This window comes from Carassius auratus, chromosome 11 (assembly GCF_003368295.1).
Source record: "Carassius auratus strain Wakin chromosome 11, ASM336829v1, whole genome shotgun sequence".
NCBI lineage: Eukaryota > Metazoa > Chordata > Actinopteri > Cypriniformes > Cyprinidae > Carassius > Carassius auratus.
This window is the reverse complement of record NC_039253.1, coordinates 16,337,882-16,356,183: the sequence shown is the minus strand read 5'-3', so window position 1 is coordinate 16,356,183 and position 18,302 is coordinate 16,337,882. Positions and strand designations below refer to the sequence as shown.

The window sequence follows — 18,302 nt, the reverse complement described above, 5'->3', positions numbered from 1 at the left end:
GATACATTTTTACAAAATGAGGACTAAGCTGAAATTATTTTATTTGGTAGCCTACTCCAAAACAGTGCGGTATACCACAAATGTTATCTGTAGATGTTAAGTTATAAATAACCCAGCATATTTAAGAATTCTTTAGTACAAAGGAATAAACTTTAAACAGTTTCATGTTTTTGTCAATTAAACATATATTGGCTACATATCCTGTGGCCTGTTTATACTAGAATATTTTTGACTGGTTGACATCTGTTCCAAGGATGTTGATTCATTTTGCATAACTGAAGCTCCACATTTGTTGACCGCATGTTCTTCCAAATTAGGGACAGGTGTCGTACCATATCGTTCTGCAGAATCTCATCCATTTAGACTCTAGGGTTAGCCATTTGTAATGACCCTTTTTGTTCATTAAATGATGAAAACATTGTAATAAACATAAACTATAAACGATAGCATAAAATAAGAGCACGCAAGGCTGGCAAGCTTATCGTTTAGCACTGTGTTAAGCTTGTGAACTAGGCTGCATGGTGCCCCACTGTCCGATTGTTTTTCAGCTGATGATCAAGTTATAAGCTTTATTTACATAATCGTTGATGAATCAGCAGGAGTAGATGTATGCGGTCGCATGTTTCAGTGTGTGCACGGCGCTAACGGCCACAGCAATTCAGCTCCCTGCAGATTTAATGGTTCCGTCAGCTCAGTGTTTGATATTATAGCTGACAGTCGGTGGAATGGTCACACCGTGATTATGCTCGGAACCGATCCAAACATTTTCCCCAGCGAATGAACAACCACATATCGTGAACGCAGATTGTTATCCATTGTGTAACCAAGCTTTTGGTGGTCCTAAATGACATTCACATGTCCATGGTAAAATAATTTCATGAATTGCATCCTCCTTTTTTGTGTGGGTTTGTATTTATGTAGTTTTAGTTGTTATTTCATGTCGCAATATTTGGGCACTGAATTTTGAGTTTTTAAGCAAAGCATAGCGACGTGGGGATACAGTTCTACAAAATATTTTAGGAATGAAAATGTCTTGTGAAAACACACATGTACATGTGGTGTATGCAGGATAATTGGCTTTGGGGCATTGAAATTATTAAAAATGTAAAGCTTACCTGGATCATGGTCATATTAAATTAAACATTGGTCTTCAATTATTCCTCACATAGTCAACAAAACTAAATTGGTATAATCTTGAAGAATGTGCAAAGGACTACGGTAATCCCAAAACTTTTTTATTTCTCTCATGCATAAATCTCAGTTCTCTTAGCAGAAAATATTGTACTGCTTGAAAAGTATGATGTTTGTCTCCCTATGTTCAGGTAAATCAATTCTAAATTCCATTCTTGTTGTCTCACACAGAGGGACATTATAAAAAAGATCATTCTCAGACGATTTTGTTTCATCCTCGCACAGTGGGAAGGAGACTGGGATCCTCTGAAACCTAAGACTTCAATGATATTCTATTCACCCCTATAGATGCACTGCAGTCAGTGCATAATCCGTTTTGCAAGGACAGTCTTGGTTACTTAACCATTTCCAAATGACTTTGGAAATAATAAAATAATAATTAAAAAAATAATAATTTTATGACCCTCCTATTTTGTTACAATTATTAACATCTTGCATATACTGCAACAGAACTGTACCTCAGAAAAAGTCATTGAGTGTCCATAGTGAGTTAGTTTGCTAGGGGGGGGAACACCAGAGAAGAGTATATCATAAGTATATCATTAAATATTTGCACCATATCAAAATACATTCTGTTTTTATTCAATCTGTTGGTGAAGCTTTAATTATTTAGTTTATTGTTCTGTAAATCTCCCAGTTTTGTAATAAAAAAAAAGTTTGGAATCATTCGAGACCATTTTTTTCTTTTATGACAGCCATTTAAATGATTATATCTTCACAGCGGTTTGGAGTAGAAACATAATTATATAATTAGAAAACAGAGAATTAACTTTTTTTCATTGATTGTTAAGAATGTGTTTTCTAGGTCAGAATGACCAAAGTTGATGAAGCATATCTGTCGTGCAAGGCCTCACACACATTCTTAAGGGGAAAAAAAAGGGATTTTCTTGAAAATCTTGAAAAGAACCTTCTAATGGAGAGATATATGGTAACTCTGCGGTTGAGTTTCTGCTTTCAAGTAAATTCAGGTGTGAGGAAAAGGCTGAGAAATCTTTAGACTAGGGGTGACAGGGAAGATAGATGACCAGATGTAGCAGATGTAGCTGTTGCCAGGTTGCAGTGTAGCTTGCTTGAATTCATGGGGCCCAGGAAAAAAATATTTATGAGTGACGCCGAATTCACAGAGCCCCAGAGAAAAGGGTGGGGTGCGACACAGACCCCCTACACTTAGCGTCGTAAAGGCTTCAGGCATAAAAGTCATAAAGGTTTAATGGAATACCTGCTTCACAGGTACAATGTTCATAGTCCTGATTGTACTTACCAGTGACGGGATCTCACACACAAATGTGGAAATGATCAAAATACACCATTAAGTTTCAAGACCAAGAGCTGTGAACCAAAAATAAAAAAAATACCAAGGATCACTCCAGTAAAAGCAAGACCTAACTACTGATTAAGGAAACCAGAGTGTATATATATGTATCCAACCAACTCAAACAACACCATAAGTGAACAGTTTTTGTTTTTCACTTATTTTCATCATAATATAACAAAAATCGAAAACAGTTGGTTTAAATAAAGTTATTATTATTATTATTATTATTGTGTTATAAGGTGTAAAATAAAGTTCATTCTGGCACACAGTGTTTATAACAGAATCTAAAGTTGCTCACTCATTTTTGGGTTGCACTTTATTTTACAGTACGTGTACTAACATGTACTTATAGTGTACTTACAGTGTATTTATTTAAGAAAGTTCTGGTAACACAAGGTAACTACATGGGGTAGGGTTAGGTTTAGGGGTAGGTTCAGGGTTAGTTCCTAGTTATTACATAGTTATTGTAATTACTATAATAAGTACATAGTATGTACATGGGGAACAGGACTGTAAAATAAAGTGCTACCTATTTTTGTTTCACTTTTCTCTTGCATATACTGTAGTTCATTATGTGCCATTCACTATATGAACTAGTGACCATATTGGATGCATCTAAGATGTAAAAAAAAAAAAAAAAAAAAAAATACAATAATTAAATTAGAAATTATGACCCATAGACAAAACTTCATAATACAAGCCAGACAAAAACAATATGTTTATGGGGTGGCCCCACTCTCATGAGACCAATGAATGCTGCTATGCAATAGAAGACTGGGCCACACGTGGTTGCTACTACTACATACAATGCGGGGGGGAAGGGTTTGGGGTTAGAGAAAATATTTTAGGACATAGAGTCGCAAATGCCCAGGGCTGCAGAGAGGGGAGGGTAAAATTTGCTGCTAGCAGTCCAAACCATTAATCTGGGCAGTCGCCACCACAACCATGGGCCCATATTGGTCAGTGTGGAATTTAAGTTAATCCGTTAAAACAGATTAATTTGGTTGACAAATGTCCATGATCAATTGAATCTGTTGGAACAATTATAAAGCCACAACAGTTCCAAAGGACATCAGTTTGCTACAGTACGTTTCTGAATCATCCAATGTTGTGAAGTCATGTGACACGGTGTGCCTCTGCTTCAGAAATTTTAATTTAATAAGCAAAAAGAATATCAGATGGTATAAGGTTGGAAGAGCAAGAGAGAGGGAAAGAAACATCTCAAAGCTTTAAAAGTTAGATGTTATTTTGAAGGCCACGTGAAACATCTGCAGTTTAATGGAGTAAAATCCAGAACCTGTTCAAGCTTCCAAAGGCAAAACAACATCCAGCTAGTGGATAAAAGAGGACTGAGGTTTCTGAGATGTTTGCTGCCAAATGCATTTCACAGTGCTGTTCATCTCACAGGACTGATCCAGTAGCTGCATGTATGTTGTGATGTACGAAACCAAATTCAGTAATGTTTGCTGTTCCCTAAATGAGTTTGAGTGAACTTAACTTAGAATGTTGGACAGTTACAAACAATGCAGATTGAAAACCCACATGTTAATCACGGTAAGTGCATAGTTTAAGAGGTTTGCTGTTCTGCAACATGTTATGGCAAATTACTTTCAATCAGAAATTGATCACATAAAAAAGTAGTCTAAATATCTCAAAACAAACATGTTAACAACTGTGACATGTTAATGCACAAGGATTGAAAAGTTTAATTTGTTTCTCAATGCCTGACCACAAAAATGCATTTAGATTTGGTTAGGATTATGTAACTCTGGTTTAAAGCATGTGCTTTACACTGTCTGATTAGAGCTGCTACTTGCATATGTGAAATAACCCGAGTCACCAAAAAACGAAGCAAAAAAAAGGGGGGTAGCTGATCAAGTTTTTTAGGAAGAAAAGAACAGTGATCTACCGACAGCACACATGCTTCATATGCTTTAGGCCTGTAATGGATTTCGCTCTCTCCATCTTGAAAGAGACGCCACATATGTGACCCATGTGCATATAGTTACTGTGGTGTGAAGATATTCATGTGGGAGTTATGCATATTTAACTCTGCCATAGAATGTGACTGATCATTCTTCATTGACTGCATTGAAAGCAGTCTCATGATAAATGCAAGCTCATGATAGATGCAACAGATGTTATCTGGAGTAATAAACATGTTTTAGCCTTTCAATAAAAAAGTCCATCTTAATCCTAATCTTCTAAAGACATTTTAATGTAATATAGGGTTAAATATATCATGCTGAATATGTTTTGTATGGTCAATCTATCCTTGATTATTTATTTTTATTTATTTTATCACTGGAGTAAGTAGTGGGGGAATGGATAATTAAAAAAAAAAATCTTATAGTTTCCTGGAAAGTTGTGATCATAGTTTACTGTTTAAATCCCATGAAAATGACAAATTCAGTTCTGAATTGCTTACACAAGAATAGTTAGCTTGTGTAAGTCATATTTGGCATACAAAAACAAGTTTATATGAGGTTGAAAATTAAGGCTTTGTATTGTTTTGGGGTTTTTTCTTTATGGCTGTAATGACTAATATAATGACATTTTCATAATCCAGAGCTCAGTGACAGGCAGTGAAATATTAAATCAAAAACACGAAAATATTAACCGTTCCAATCTTAATTTGTACCAGCGTCTCAGGCTGTTATTTAATCACACATTTTATCATCCTTCATGGATTTGTGTGCTTCAGACTGGATGTCTGAACAGAACAATGTGTCATTGAACACCTAATTGATTTATAATTGGAATGAATCAACTTATTTTAAGAGACCAATGACACCAATTTCTGGCAGATACAAGTGAAGTTTAGAAGCAATTTAATTAGAGTAAGCTCTTGGATATTTGATGTACTTTCGTCTGGAGGAAGTATCTCTAGAAAACAAGTCAAAGGTCATCCTTCCTCTCTGTACCATTCAGGTTAATGGCTAATGACATAGTGTATATTAACTGCACATGTTCAGGATTTATGTCAGTTTCTATTTTTGTATGATAATTCAATTCGTTTTGTAATGTATAAACATCAGGCTTTTTTAAATATCTGGAACAAATATGTGAAGGAATAGTCTAAAAGAGTTTTACTTACAGTCTTGCACAAATGGGGAGAATGCTGTTTCAACATCGTAAAAGAGTGAGCGATGACAGTAGGCTGCAATGAAGAGTTTCTTTATATTCTGTCACCATTTTCTCATCTTCACATCTTGTCAAAGTTGCACGTGTTTCAGCCTCAGAACACAATATAAAAATGCCCATGCGGTCGTAACCATGAATAAATGTAAATAGGGATGGAAGTTGTGACAAAAAGCACCTTAGAGGTTTGTAAAGCATTCACATGTCATAAGATGCATGGGAAGCAATGCAGTTTGGTTTCTTTGACGTCAAACTGCATACTGAATATCATATATGAACGTGAATTAGCCTGATAAAGATTGTGGAGGGAAAGAGTTTCACCCTGTTCCTCGACGAAACTCAAATCTGCAAATCTGTTGTATGCCTTTAGAAAACTCATTGCACAAGTTGAGACATGAAAACTTTATTGCTTAACTTTCCGTCTAAACATGTATTGTTTATGACAAACAAAAGCAAGTCGTAAAGGATCTGAAGAGGAGTAAATAATTATTTTTTTGGGGGGGGGGGGCTGAATCATACCTCCTAATACATATTTCACAAGAAATGTATGGAAACATAGCATTTAAAATATTTACAATGTGTAGAACGTGCAGATGACTTGGCATCCCTACTGGATTTTAAACTTATGCTCAAATGTAACTTTTGATAGCTCTTGGATTGTTTTGGAGGGAGTTAAAACTTCCTTCATCAATAAAATGAAAGGATGTTGAAATGATCTGAGTGAGGAAAAAGTGAGAGAGGTCTTTTTTTTATAAGCTCAACTGTGGGAGAAGAGGAGGAGGAGGTCTTTACCACAGCTTACTTTATTGGTCCACCATAGACCTCAAGCAGAAACATTCACCCTCTCAAGGTGGTACGCCTCAACTGTTTCACGTTTCAAGAGCCATCAATAGCTGGACGCTTGAAGCCCACAGAGATCTTTGAAGGAGCAGACACTATCTTCATTAGGATCAAACGCAAAACAAAAAGACTAATCCAATGAATCTACATGTGGACTTCATTGCTTTCTATTTGCTCAGGTCAGCCAGATGAACACACACATAACAGCCCACAAAGCCAAGGTAAGTCTGCTGCTCTCCTTTTAGGCTTGTTGTTTAAGGAAAGTGCTGAAGTGAATGTTTGTGTTATTTTGAAAATTGAAGTTCCATCAATTTTCTTTTTAAATCCCGTTTAAATTTCTGCTTCTGCGTGATTAATAGAAAACGTTAGATTGATGTGTAGAATGAGGTTTGTTTAATGTCAGATATGATCTCTGAAGAGCCTTAATTTGATCTCCCTCTTGTGAAACTTGAGAACGCTGTTTTCCTTTCTTGTTGAACCTTTTCCCGTAGATTTCTTGATTTATGGCCATCAAACTATTTCAGTGTAAGAAAGCCAAACCATTAAACAACTGTGGGCAAATTTCGTGAGACGTGGAACATGCAGAAGAAAACTGTGGACTGTGAAATTTCATTGCTTCAGTTGGCTGTTCTCTGCTGAGTGAAAAAATAAATAAATAAATACGCTGTTAGTTATTCTGGCTATATTGTTGATTACTGAGTTGCTATGTCCACACTTATTCATTTTTATTTATTTATTTATTTTTGGTCTCATACATAAAGTACATCAGGTAATAAGAAACATAAGATCAAGTAATGGAAAAATTCACTTTATGTGGTCTTCATTCTGCTTAGAATAAAAAGAAAATAGAATCAATGACTCCCAAATACATGGCAGAAAACACTATTTCAGTTTTTTTTTTCTTTTTTTTTTTTTTACAGGTTTGATATTAACGCTGTTTTATAACTTTGATTGATAAATAAATAGATAAATAAATATTGTATGGTATTAAACTGTTTCGTTTTGTTTAATAACTTCTAAATTTGACTTTAAATTTGAGTGAAATATTTAATAGGATGTTTATTTATTTATTTACATATAGGTATATACTGTATATATAAATTTAAAAAAAAATATATATATAGTATATTTGCTAGTACAGTACATTCATTTTCAACACATTCAAAATATTTAGTACATTTAGAATACTTGTAGACTTTTAACACACAGGAAAATATATTTATCCATATTCTTAAAAATAATAATAATAATAAAACCCATAAAAGTATCTACATATCTGACAAGCATTAAATGGCGACAGATTGCTGAAGTTCATTGTAGATTTCTTTGGTGATTTTTGCATTTTATTACCCAGTCATCCTGACATCTATAAAGCCGGTTGAATTTAATCAGAGACAAACTGTTTGCAGTTACTTGTCTTAAATGAGCCTTGTTATGCACTTTTTTTTATCTGTGTCCGAAAGGCCAGAGCTGAAGCAGCTTGTGAGGTTTTGTCAAGATGTTGTTAACATTCTGTCTTGCTTTTATCAAACTTTAAGAGGCTGACGTGAAGCATCACATCTGCTATACACACAACTATGCGTCCATTTAGCTCTCCTGTGGAGACAAGCTTCGATTGCTTTTTGAGCAATGATCTAGTCATCCATTTCTTGTTTTACTGACCTTGCCAACATCATAAACAGTTTTATAGTTTCAGTGTGTGTTCACACCAGAGATTTATGAAATTAGCTTTTGTGATCTGAGAGCAAAGGCAGTACTTATGACATGGCTTTATTAATCGTAGTATATAATATTGTAACATTACATGATTAGTCCTTGTTGTGTTGCATAGTTCAGAGAATCACAAAAAATGCAATGAATATGAATTATAAAGATAAGGTTTTCAGGTTAAACCAAGGTTGGAGTGACTTAGGGATTGGGGAGTTACTGAGGTTACATTCCTTTCCCCTCAACATCTTCCCCCTTTCAACACCAGGTTGCTCCAAGGAGATTGTCACTGTTGTTGATATAATATTAAGTAGCTTTGGATATGTTCAAAGCCACATGTAAGCTGGAAAAAAGTTATGACATGACGCTGTTTGTTATATTTTCTTAATTTTTCTAGTTAATGTCTCACATCCCTTGAAAATATGGACAGGCACAAGGGATGATACACAGAGATTTTTCATTAAAAATCTTCCACAATGAGTGCATTCAGCACCCTTGAAAACATGCTCCTTTCCCAGACGCATAGTTTCTAATAAGCTGTTAGAAACCTACGACACTAAGTCACACAAACGTCAAGCTCTTAATCATGTCTCACACATGCTGAACAAACAACTGGCTCCTGAAGAAAAAAAAAAACTGGCTTCTTCACATTTGCATTATAGGTTTCGCTTTATACTTCTGGGTGCTCCTCAACAGTCTATGGCTCCATCATAGACTGTATAAAACATGGACGTCTGTGATTTCACCCGTAGGTTTCTGAAGAGCATTTTTTTAATCCCAAAGCGGCCAGAGCCGTCACCATCTTGGCAGCACATTACTCCTGAAAAATCAGAAATGGGCAAAGAGGTGGGATGTGGGTTAACCTGAGGTGTCTGGTTGCTTAAACCTGTCACTAAAGTGGCCACGCCCCTTAATTATGCAGAACTCCAAGTCTTTGATATAATTTAAACTGATGAGTTTTTATTTTTTATTTTTTATTAGGCACCCCCCTCACAGTTAGCTAAATTAGCTATATAGACCAAAACCACTACCAGGCTGTAAAAAATTTTTCCCTGCAGTAAAGTTGGGCACTCTAACATGGGGGGTCAATGGGATTGACTGCCTTTTGGAGACTGTCTCTAGTGGGCAGTCAATGAACTGCACTTTAAGAGAGACCGGAAGGTTGCTGTTTGGCTCCACACTCAAAGCAGAAACTTAGATAATATCTTAAGTTTCTGCTTTGAATGGGATCCAAGTAAATGTCTTGACATGACCTCAAAAATATAAACGATACACACACTTATTTTATACAAAGAAAAACTTTTGTTTTGAATGTGATTAATCACGATTAATGGTTGCCCAGCTCATAAAAATCTACTTTGTCTATCTATGGTAATTAAAACTCACAATCGTTTTGTGCTTGTAGGTAAGGCATCTGTGCTTCTTCCTTATCCTGGGCTTTCACTTGGTGTATGCTGGTGTGCCAGGCCCATGTAAGCACTCTGTCACCCAGGACCATCTCTTGAATTTAAGACGTCTGGTAAGATACACTGCTTGTTGACTGAACAAAATGTACTTGTATTATAAAATTACACAGAAAAGTATTACGTTTTGTTATAAAATCCCAAAGCTGTCTGTAATGTTTACTCACACATAAAAATGGTTTGGATAGTTTGAGTGCTACTAGTGAAACTGAATACTGAATTCAGAAGTATTTTGGCATTCAATCTTTCCAAATGAATGGCAGCACACTAAATAGAGCTGATAGTCTAAATGCCAACAAATAGGAAAAAGTTGCACGAAAGCCTGGCCTCTTTTAAACTCCCTTTTTATAACTGATTCTGATATTAGCTAAACATAAGGCAAACGTTGATTTTTCACATGGAATTCTTTCCTTTGCAGATGAAGAACCAATTGCAAAATGGTTGTTCAATAACCTACACCTTCACTGAGCAACAGAACCTGGTAAAGTGTGCACATTTTCACTTTGTTCATGTATGGATTACCAGCTTTCTACAGTTATGAACAGAATATGAAAGACTCTGATATGGTTGTTGACATCCTGGTATAATAGATCTTCCTACCAAGCCATTAAAGCAGTTATTGATCTGAAACAGATGTTTCATAAGATCATGTTTTACAACAGAGAGGCAGCAAAACTACTGATGCAAATGTAAGCTATTTAAGCAAGTGAACAGTCATAATAATTATATATACATACATGCATATAAATAGCATAAATAGGTGCATATATTCTAACAGTTACCTTGTGACCCTGTTTTTCATGACAGCCGATGCAGTTGCACTAGAACTCCATGAATGTTTGGAACATGACTGAACAGTTTGCACAAGCAGAAGCTCAGTTTTTTAGAGAAATGATCCTGGAGGTCACTATTATGTGGTCTCTCAGCAGCTCAGCTGCAGTATGAGGGATTTGGGATTACTACAACTTCCTCCTGAGAAAATAAATAAACACCTTGGAGGGTCTATTAAAAAGAGACTTTTGCCCTGTGTGACTGTACAGTCCCAGTGGGTCAGAACTCATGAATCATGTGTTGTCTCTTGGTGATCACCATTTTTTTCTTCTTCTCTAGAATGAAAGATATCTGTCAGATGTCTGTCTACTGCCAATGTCCCTTTTTGATTTGATCTTATTTTTGTTGTTACATACTTTCAAAGTGTATAGGGAAGATCGCAAGTTTAGGTTTAAAATGAATGTGGCCAAAATTTCCAGTAGCATTAGTTTTTTTTACTAGCCACTTAATCCCATTGGTTTAGGATTTTATACAGTCACCTACTAGTATGAATGCATGAAGTTGCATTTGAAGCCACTTTTTGGTTAACAACTAACTGTGGTTGCTTGTTTGTTTTGTTTTGTTCCTTCATCCCTTCTTTCTGTATTCCTTTTGAGCTGTTTTTAATAAATACATTTATATACACTGCCAAAAGTCAAAGGTTTGGGATAAATATTTTTTTTTCTTTTTATTCAGTAAGGATTTATTCATAAAGTCATATATTATTATTTCATATAAATTCTGTTTGTCTTAACTTATTTTTCCATTAAGAAAAAAAAAAAAAGTTAGGCCCAACTCTAACCCAATGGTTTTCAACATTGATAATAATAAGAAATGTTTCTTGAGCAGAAAATCAGCACATTAGTATGATTTCTACAGGCTTCTTTCAAAAGTCTTACCCACACCTCAAACTGTTGAACAGCAGTGTATCTAATAAATCAATTTATTTGATTTATGCATTTTTTAGTGTATGTGTTTGGGTTTGTTTTGGCATTTGGTGGCTGTGGTCGCTGCAGCTGTTTGTTTTCGGTCTAATGTGGGTCCTGTGGGTCATTACGGTTGGTTTCATTGCTTCAGCAAAGGCTGCTTGTTTGGACATTTTATTATTAGTAATATTTTTACTTACTAATATTATTATTTACTAAGTTTGATCTGATAAACTGCACACATGCTGAGTCATGTCATGATTATAGTGTTGACATCATGTTGTGTATATTGTGTCTGTTGTTATATTATTTAGTGGGTTAGTTCTGTATAAAAAGTATTTTGCGTAAAGTCTCTCCAGCACTGAAAGCTAACTGGGACTGGATAAGCCAGACAGGGTCTCAGTGGACTGTCTCAGAAAAGTCTACTTGCTCACTGGTCCAGAGCTCCAAATAGTTTTGAATGTATTGTTCAAGGCCCCAGATTCTTAACATGGCCAAGGGAATTTTTGGTGGAGGTGTGATATGGCTGCACACTTATAATAACTTTAACGTATTAGTTTATTACAATGAGTCCTGGACAAAAGATTTCTGGTTAATTTTATTGTTAAGGCAAAGAGGCTCAGGTTTTTAAACTTGGCCAATATTTTTTTTAAGCCTCTCAGTACTTTTATAAAGAAGCTGGCAATTATTTAAAATATTTTTTATTGCGGTTTCATTTTTTGGATGACACAAACCCTTAAAATAACACGTAAAAGTATCATCTCTTATTAGTGTGAAAATGTCATGCCTTATTTACATTGCCAGTGTTTTCACATAAGTTTGAAGTTCATCACATTCTTTAGCACTAGGAATTAGTGCGTAATCAAATTAAGTAGTTTTTACTGATTGTTGAGGTCAAAGAGAGTCTGTTTTTAAAGGCTTTCAAACTCTCAGCACGATGCGTGTGAAGTGTGAAGAGGAAACGTTTACCGAAGGAGACCACTGGCAGAACAAAAACAGCAAAACTGTCGAAACGTGCTTTTGGAAATTTACAAGGTCATCAGTCAAGTTAAGAGTTTGAAAGATCACAGCTTGAAGACTCCTCTGGACACAGCTGTGTTTTGGGATCCCTGCAATTCAGCAAGAGTTGTTCATATATACGCCAGATGTCCCTTATATTTGAAGAATGCATCTTGAATCTCTCTGTGAGAGTGGTGGTAACAGATGAAGTGACCATTTAAAGATTTCAGGCTTCCAAACTAGGCAAGCAAGCAATAATTCTACTATAATTGTGTGCTTGACCAAATCACTTATCTCTGAGGGGACTTTCCCTGCTATTTGTGTGAAACTACTAAACGTTTGTATGGATAATAGTTCCACTCGACTCAAATACTAGACGGGAAAGCCTTTGCATGAAATGTCAGTTGAAAAAACACCCACAAATCCACAATTTATCCAAAAATGACAATTTACTGAAAAGATATTCAACCTCAGGCCACCCAAGATATAGATGAGTTTCTTTCTTCTTGTGAACACATTTGAAGAAATGTAGCTTTACATCTAATGGATCCTCTGCAGTAAATATGTGCCATCAGAATGAGAGAACAAACAGTTGATTTATTTAAGAAAATAATAAAGAAACCATTCCATCATTAAGATTTTTTTTTTACTTGGATGACATACGAGTCCATCCATAGCTGGAGGAAGTGTTATTATGGATTATGGATTGGAAGTTTGATTGGAAGTAAAAAAAAAAAAAATCATGGTGGATTTGTTTCTACAAACAAGCAACTTTTCACTTCTCAAGACATGAACTGATGGATTGGATTATTGTGATGTTTTAACCAGCTGTTTGGACTCTCATTCATGGCACCCATTTACTGCAGAGGATCCATAGAGCAACTGCTGTTAGGTAAAGACAACTGAAGACAATGAAAGGACCATTTATTTTAGTGAATGACTCGTACATTTGTAAGAAAGAAAAAGTCCTGCTGGCCATGTGTACATGTACCCTTCTGTAGAGAATTGAGACACCCCATCAGCATTCAAATGAAGTGCAAGCTCTATGAAAGGGAAGATTTGAATGAAGCATGAAATTTGCAAGTTCTGCCAGTTGGAAAGCCAGTATTACAATGGGAATAAAAAGTCACAAAATGTAGTCTAAAAGAAACTTCAAATGTTTATTGTGGTTGTCATATGTTTGTGTGTTCCAGAGTGTTGTGTGTTATGTTAAAGCAGCGGTCCCTCACATACTGGAGCTACTCAACACCCAGTTCAGATATGCTAAGGACTCGGACAATTACCGTTATACTAATTCACTGAAGAACTTGATCTACAACATTTACTCCCAGCGATGCATCCCTCCAATCAATGAGGAGATTGAGGTAAGTCCAACTATATTCTGTTTGAGAGCAGTGGTGCCTAAAATTGTCTACTAATTATAAATATCATGGAAGAAGATTTTTGTCTTTTACTTTTGTACATTTCATATGTTAATGTGAAATGTTAATTTCATATGTTAATGTGTTAGTGATCCTGTAGCTCAATTGGTAGAGCATTGCGCAAGGTTGGTGGTTTGATTCCCCGGGAGCACATGATAGGTAAAAATTGATAGCCTGAATGCACTTTAAGTCGCTTTGGAAAAAAGCTTCTGCTAAATTCATAATTTTTATTTAATTTTAAATTTAATGTGTTTTAATAGCAAAACATCTGGCCGCTCAGTAAATACATTTGAGATGTATAAATTTCAAGAGGAAAAAGGCAAGAAACCAAAGGTCTTGGACAGTAGCTAGTGGTTTTGGCAACAACAGTTTTTACTAAAATAGATTTTCTTACATTAGTGCTGGACTGTTTTGTTAAAATGTTTGATTAAATGTTTAATTCTTGCCAATTTTTGGAGAAAAGGATTTCAGAGTTGCTATTAGTTTAAGTTAACCTCTGCCAACATGAAGTTAATTGTACCACATGCTTATAATGTATTCTGTATCAGCCACAGAGATGTTTTCTGCTACAGTATTTCTTTAAAAAAATTCCAGAGGAAACCTTTCCAGTTGCAGTCCTAATTAAATCAGAGATAAATGCCAGGGTGCATCATATGTCTTTGTCTACTCTATTTTTAAAACAAAGTCAGACAGTTTGTTGTCTTTGGCAGGATGCACACAGGGAAAACAAGTGTATATCACATAGCTACTTTTATATATGCTGAAATGTTTCCCAAAATTATATTATTATAAATTGATTTAACCTCAAAAGGCAATGGATATGTTATTAAATGGTCTGCTTGAATTAAAATATTTGCATTAAAATAAATTTACAATGACTCATGTAGCCTACCATATGCCATCCTAGTTGTTAGGATTTTTTTTTTTTTTTTAAATGTGTTTTATACCCTACAGGATAGCCCAAAGAGGTTCACAAGAACCCTTATGACTGTGCCCAGGGCAGCTTTGGAGAAAGTTGAGGAAGTGATTCGCATGTTTATGGGTCTGATGATTCAGAGCAACAAGCCTGTGGACTGGAACTGTGTGGAGGAGTACACAGAAGATTACCCAGAATCCACCACTGAACCTCTCAGCCAAACAGCAGGTAGCACAAGTCCAGCAATCATCTGAAAATACTCATTCGTTCTCACTGCGAAAGCTTTTATGCACCAGTTAACAAGAATTTAAAGAACAAGTTTGCCAGTTTTAACTAGTTTTGCATTGTAACCAATGTTGGTAGTAAAATTTAACAATGTTCTAGCAAAATGGAATATCTATAGGCCATCTTCTCTAATTTCTAAAGAAAAAAAAATGAATTTCTATAGCAGATAGACACGTTTTATTAAAATCCCATCTTGCGAGCAATGAATAACCCCTTTAAACCGGAGTAACTGACATTTTAGACACAATATTGCCAGTTACTTTTTTGCACAACTTGTGAAAACAGTTGTAATGAAGCTGAAGTACTGTAGAAACATTGAGCACCTCCGAGCAACACACCATAGTAGTGTTTCATTCCTGAATTAATCAGTGGTTAGTGGTCAGTAAGTTGTCCAGAAATGATTCATAAACAATTACTTTTTTTATTTTTATGAATCAGTGTTTTTGATCAAATTCAAACACAAAATCAATAAGATGATCTGGAACACACAACACAGACAATCAGTACAATTCATTAAAAGGGGGGAAATAAACTGAAATGGAGCCAAAAAGGCTCTCAAACTGAACCTCATTAGCAAAGTACCAGCTTATCTTGCTTTAGTTGTGTATCAAAATGTCCATTACATTTCCTCTAGGTGTTTCCGATTGCCCCTGTATTTGTCCAGCTGTGAGTGTTAGATCAACTAAGTCATCTGCATCCACAAGCCATTGGAATATTTACCCGGAATCTACTCAATCCCCACAAAGATCATCCTTTTCACTTGTGGAAACCTTGAAGCCTGGTAATGAAAGAACTAAACAATCCATATCTGCTGTCCCTGTAACCAAACACCAAACACTAAATCTAGGAACACCTGCCACATGGAGATCAACACAAGGACATTCATCCAACTCCCTCTTTGGTAGCACTCCAGCTTTTCATGAAGGAGCTCCGAATTCAGAAACAGACCATGTGCCATCAGCAGATCCTTTCCCTTCATTTACTCATTTTCAGGAAGTATTTCCAAACAGAACTGACTCAAGTGTTGAGACAACCACCTCTGGCCCCTATCAAAAAAGCACAAGCGATAACACGCAAGGCGATGTGGAGAAGAGCACGCCGCTTTCACTTGCCAAAAGGTCTTTAGATTCCAAAAGCCATCAAGGACCATCCAGTTCCTATGTAAAATCATCACAGAACTCAGTTACTACAACATCTCAACCAGCATACAAAGATATAAAGAGCACAGAGATCAAAAACAAGCCTTTCGAAATGCTTCAACGGAGTAAACACATTGCACCAGTCACAAGCACAGCTCTGTCTTCTTTGAAAGCAGCTGCGCATTCATCAGACGGCCTGAGTGCCCTTGTTGAACAGCCAGGTCATTTCCACAGCCCTCCTAAAAATTTCCAAACACACACCCAAAGTCCGGTGAGGGCGCCAAGGAATTTCATGAGAACCATCCATGAGGCGAAGCTCAGAAAAGGTGAGGAACTCAGATTTAATTTTTTTTTATTAATGTTTTGTCATTTATTATTTACGGTTTCCATTTTCTTTTTCATTTTAGAAATATTACGGTCTGCCTTTGTCAGTTTTTAAATATCACTCTATTAAATGCTTTCCATGTAAGATTTCTATTGTATTTAAGTGTGGCAGACATCAAAGTGTTTCTCAAGTAGAAGAATGCCTTCAAGGTCGCGTCAGTCATGTGTTTTTAATTCTGTGATGATTCACCAAAGATGCCTTTGGTGTTCAAAGACAGCAGATCCCAGGAGGATAGGCAGGAGATGAAGAACCAAACCCATCCAGACCGAGAAACACAGGAGAACCCTGCCACAGAACAATCCAGCACTACAATCATCTCTTTTGGCACTGTGCTCATTATTACATTAGCGTGTGGTGGACTTCTGCTCATAACTGTCCTGTTTTACAGACAGCAAAAAGTAAGTGTCTCACAGGTCATTCTTGCTCTGCTGAGAAGACCCACTTAGAATGGCATAGGTCAGTGCTGGTCTGGAGAGAAACATGCTGTGCCCAGTAGCCGAAACATATGCTTGTTACTCTCTCTGGTGGTCTTTTCAGCAGGGTGTCCCAAGTGATCTCGTTCAAACAGAAAAATCAACATTCTTTGATGTTTCCAATGTGAGTTAGAGTTCATTATTTATTCCAAACAAACAATAAATTGGGCGACAAAATACCAGCAGGTTGCTTTTTCTCATTCTGTATATGGAATTATAATACATTTTTAAAAACTAGAACAGGAAAGACTTGATCTGGCACATGGTCCATTGGAAAATCTGAAAATATTTTAAGCATTCTCACACAAACTAGATTTGACACATTCATCTTCTCTTTGTACATTTTGACTTGGCAAAATGACCATGAAATGTTGAACGGAAAATATCAATAATTCTCAAAAAAAAAAGAGAAGAGAGTTCATTTTTCTTTCATGCCAGTTTAAGATTGTACTCATATTCAAACAGAAATATATATGGAGTGTAAATAAATAAATGAATATATACTGTATATACAGGGCAGGTGGAATGTAGCCACATTCTAGTGTTGTCTTTATGTCAGAAGCACATAACTAATCTAATGTTTTGCTTGGCTCATATTGTTAAAAGGAATCTAATAACAATGTATTTTGTTCAGTACCAATAAATGAGTAAAACAGATGGGTGCTCTGTGGAACACCGGAGCACAGTCAAAATGAACAATATCATTAAAACTATTCATTTTCAATAAAACAATCTTGTGTTAGTTGGTTAGTTTATTTCAGGTTAATTGTTTTTTTTTTCATTTCACATCTCTGTGTTGACTCAGATGTGTGCTTTTTTTATTGCTTTCGTGTCACATGCTGCTTCTCTATCCTCTAACATGTGACTTTAATAAAATAATAAATGTCAGGGCAGAAGTATGTGCAAAGAATTAGTTTGGGAAAAAAAGAAAAGAAAAGAAAAATACTGTTGTTATTTACACACCCTCGTGTTTCTAAATCATATTCCATTGTAAGGACCTGTTAAATAATGGTTTCTTGGTGTTTTTGCTTCCACATGTGGCCTAATTTTGTGAAAAAGGGCAACTGAGACAAGATTTCCTTTTGTGCTTCACAGAAAAAAACAAAGTCTTATGGGTTTTGAACAATGTGAGGTTGAGTAAATGAAGACAAACTTGAATTTTTGGGTTACTTTTAGGCATGAAAGCATTTAAATGATGTGTCATGCTGGAAATGAAAACTGTAAAGGACACTCACTTGCTATTTTAGGTTTTTACGTGACCAATAGCGTGTATGTCAGTGAGATATCAGTT

General features: G+C 35.7%; 1 protein-coding gene across 2 annotated transcripts; it reads left to right on the top strand.

Annotated features, from left to right (window-relative positions):
- The first annotated feature begins 6,346 nt into the window (after positions 1 to 6,346).
- csf1a (colony stimulating factor 1a (macrophage)) lies at positions 6,347 to 17,743 on the top strand. 2 transcript variants are annotated; one of them, XM_026275769.1, is made up of 7 exons: positions 6,347 to 6,708; positions 9,600 to 9,713; positions 10,076 to 10,138; positions 13,586 to 13,756; positions 14,768 to 14,957; positions 15,649 to 16,479; positions 16,733 to 17,743. In XM_026275769.1, the coding sequence occupies exons 1-7, from the start codon at positions 6,676 to 6,678 to the stop codon at positions 16,771 to 16,773; spliced, it is 1,443 nt and encodes a 480-aa protein (XP_026131554.1). In that variant the 5' UTR covers positions 6,347 to 6,675; the 3' UTR covers positions 16,774 to 17,743. The 2 variants fall into 2 exon arrangements, with proteins under 2 accessions (XP_026131554.1, XP_026131553.1); XM_026275768.1 differs by having other exon boundaries at positions 6,348 to 6,708; positions 16,752 to 17,743.
- Positions 17,744 to 18,302: the final 559 nt, after the last annotated feature.